At 48.6% G+C, this 2823-nt stretch overlaps 1 protein-coding gene across 1 annotated transcript in view; it reads left to right on the top strand.

Moving 5' to 3' along the window:
- The first annotated feature begins 955 nt into the window (after window positions 1-955).
- USP4 (ubiquitin specific peptidase 4 (proto-oncogene)) overlaps window positions 956-2823 on the top strand; it is a 60196-nt gene continuing 58328 nt past the window's right edge. The window contains exons 1-2 of the mRNA XM_015407415.1: window positions 956-1118; window positions 1454-1581. Coding sequence (XP_015262901.1) covers window positions 994-1118; window positions 1454-1581 — 253 coding nt within the window. The 5' untranslated portion in view covers window positions 956-993. The remainder of the gene's footprint in view (window positions 1119-1453; window positions 1582-2823) is intronic.

Below are 2823 nucleotides of genomic sequence, written 5' to 3'. Positions count from 1 at the left end.
CCTTATTAATTAATAATTTTTTTTTTTGTTTCCAACTCTACAGGACTGCTTTTGTGTGTTTTCTCAAATTGACCTGGGCAAACACAATCAGGGACAGAGGTTCTGTCTTACACTTTTTACATGCCCAGGGAAATGCCGATTGCCACTTTAGAGTCAGGAAGCAATCCTGGAGGTTTTTTGCCATCTTCTGGGCGTGGAACAGCAGTTACTGTGGGTGTGGAGGGGGAGGGATTTGTGAATTTCCTGCATTGTGTAGGAGGTTGGACTAGATGACCAAAATTCTAATTTTGGTACAGGAACAGGATGTCAAAAGAAGAAACGTGACAGCCCTCCAAACAAAACACAGCTACCTTTATGCAGAAAAGTGAATCCCTGATGTGGCATTTTGCCACATCAGAGTCCCCCTGGAAGACCTGGAGGAAAGGCGACATGGTATAGGCCAATCTCATCAGATCTCGGAAGCTAAGGAGGGTTAGTACTTGGAGAAGGGAGATCACCAAGGAAGCCTCCGCAGAGGAAGTCAATGGCAAGCCATCTCTGCTTCTCACTTGCTTTGAAAGCCCCTTGCTGGGGTTGCCATTAACCGGCTACGATTTGACAGCTCTTTACACACACACACTCGAAGGCACAATTAAAGGCCAGACTCGACTGTGCGACTGAACAACAACAAAATCAAGGACATCCTCTCGTCTCCCAGGCCGCCTTTTTAAGGAGACGAGTTAAAAGATCAACATGGAGTTTGAGAGAACAGGTGCCATCCTCAGGCCTCCGACCCGAACAGGAGTTTTAGCCAGTTAAATGGCTGCCCATCCTGTTCACCACCAAAGGCACTACCACCACCACCTTTGTTCCGCCTGGCACTGGCTGTAACCGTAAGCCGGGTATCCCAGCCGACGCCTGCGGCGAACGGCCACTGCGCCTGCGCAGTCTTGTGCGCGCCACCGGGAGAGGAAGGATATCCACGGTTGGGGACAGCCGGGCGCGCGAACTGTCATGGCGGCGGCCGAAACGGGACTAGAGGGTGTCGGTGCCACTGCCGCCCCGAGGCCGGACGCTGGGACGCAGCGGGGAGAGCTCTTGCCACTTCTAGGGACGGCTCTGAGGCCGGGGGAGGCCTGGTGAGAAGAAAGCAGGAGCGGTGGTTGTACAGAGAGCGGGCTCGGGGAGACAGCACGACAGGTCGCCCTTTGGTGTATCCGGTTGAAGGCCGGACCGCGCGCTCTGTAGGCGCTTTTCTTGCTGTTCGTCTTCGAATGGGGCTGAGAAATGGGAGGGGGGGGCGGGCAGGGAGAGGAGAAGAATGGGAGCTGCTCACGTGGTCTTCTCGGCTGGGCCTTAGGACACCGCGGTGCCGTAGGGGCTCGTTCAGTGTCGGTGCTGAGTCACTCTGTTGCCCCGCCCCCTCTTCTAGTAGTCTTGTTAACACCCCCCTCCCTCGTTTGCTTGCTTGCAGGTTCCTGATTGACAGCCGGTGGTTCAAGCAGTGGAAGAAATATGTGGGCTTTGATAGTTGGGACCTGTACCACGTTGGAGAGCCTAATCTCTTCCCGGGACCGATTGATAATTCTGGGCTTTTCGCAGGTAACAGTTCGGGGAGGGGGGTAGAGTGGAGGATCTGTTGGACCTTGAGAGTCAGGAGTGCAAAAAGTGAGGAAGGGAAATAACTTGTGTGCTACTTGTTCTTATAGTGGGTGTATGCTTCCTCTTGCAGCTGTTATTTCCCAACTCTTAAGTAGAGGTTAGTTGGATCTCCCCTATAATTCTCTGGGATGGAAAATACATATGGTTGGTCTCTGGCAAGGTTACCACAGCTGGCATTGGTGAAGACATTCTACCCTTAAATTAGTGTCTCATTCATGGCTTCCCGCACCCTTGCCTTGTAATTCTTTCAGTTAGCAAATGGAAACCAAAAGAGAACTAACCAGATGGATCATTACATCAGCTGTTTGTTATTACTTGGTACATAGCACTATATGTTGTGTTTCAGAACTTCAGATAATTAGATGTATGATGATTAATGATACTTTGATTCTTCATACCAGTTGTCTTGGCTCTGTGCAGCCTCAGGTTTGTTGGAACCCACTGAAAATCAGTACCAAGCCCCCACCCTTCTTTTTTCCTTCATGTTGAAGAAAGATATAGCAATTATGCTTCTATGAGAAACTTCTAATAAGTTTTCTTTTCATGTTTGTGCATTGAAGTCTTTGGATTATAGCAATGCAGGTTAGATTTTTCACAATGAAAAAACAAGCTGCTCTGAGCTCCATCTGGCAGGGAAAGGAGCAGGATAAAGGTTGAATAAATAAAAACAAAAATAAAGACAGGTAAATAAACAGATAACTGTGTTGTGTATTAAATGCAATGGACTGTGCTTTCTTACAAAGAAGGAGTAAGCTGATTACAAATGTGTGAACTAAGGTACTTTAAAACAAAGATATTTGCAAATAATTGGTAGCTACCAGCTTCAGCCTGTTTGGCATGGCAGTCATTGTTTCAGAGCCCTGCAACACTTAGTATATTATTATTTGGAAGAAGTCTGGTGTAGAAGTTGGTTAGACTGTTGGATGGGAAGCTGGGAGACCCAGGTTCAGATCCCCACTCTGTCACGGAAGTTTGTTGGGTGTCCTTGGGGCAGTCACATGCACTCAACCTAACATACCTCACAGCAGAGTGTCACTGTTGAAAAAGCCCTGTCTGTGGTTACCACCCACCTCCCCTCTGAAGGCTCAGAGCAGGGCTTGTGAGGAAGATGTTAAGATGGCTGGTATGAGAGGAAGCTGTCCTTTCAATAACCTGGCCCCAAGGAATTTAGGGCATTAAAGA

This window comes from Gekko japonicus, unplaced genomic scaffold (assembly GCF_001447785.1).
Source record: "Gekko japonicus isolate JY-2015 unplaced genomic scaffold, Gekko_japonicus_V1.1 scaffold298, whole genome shotgun sequence".
In the NCBI taxonomy this organism is placed as follows: Eukaryota; Metazoa; Chordata; class Lepidosauria; order Squamata; family Gekkonidae; genus Gekko; species Gekko japonicus.
This window is presented reverse-complemented; position numbering and strand designations above follow the sequence as displayed.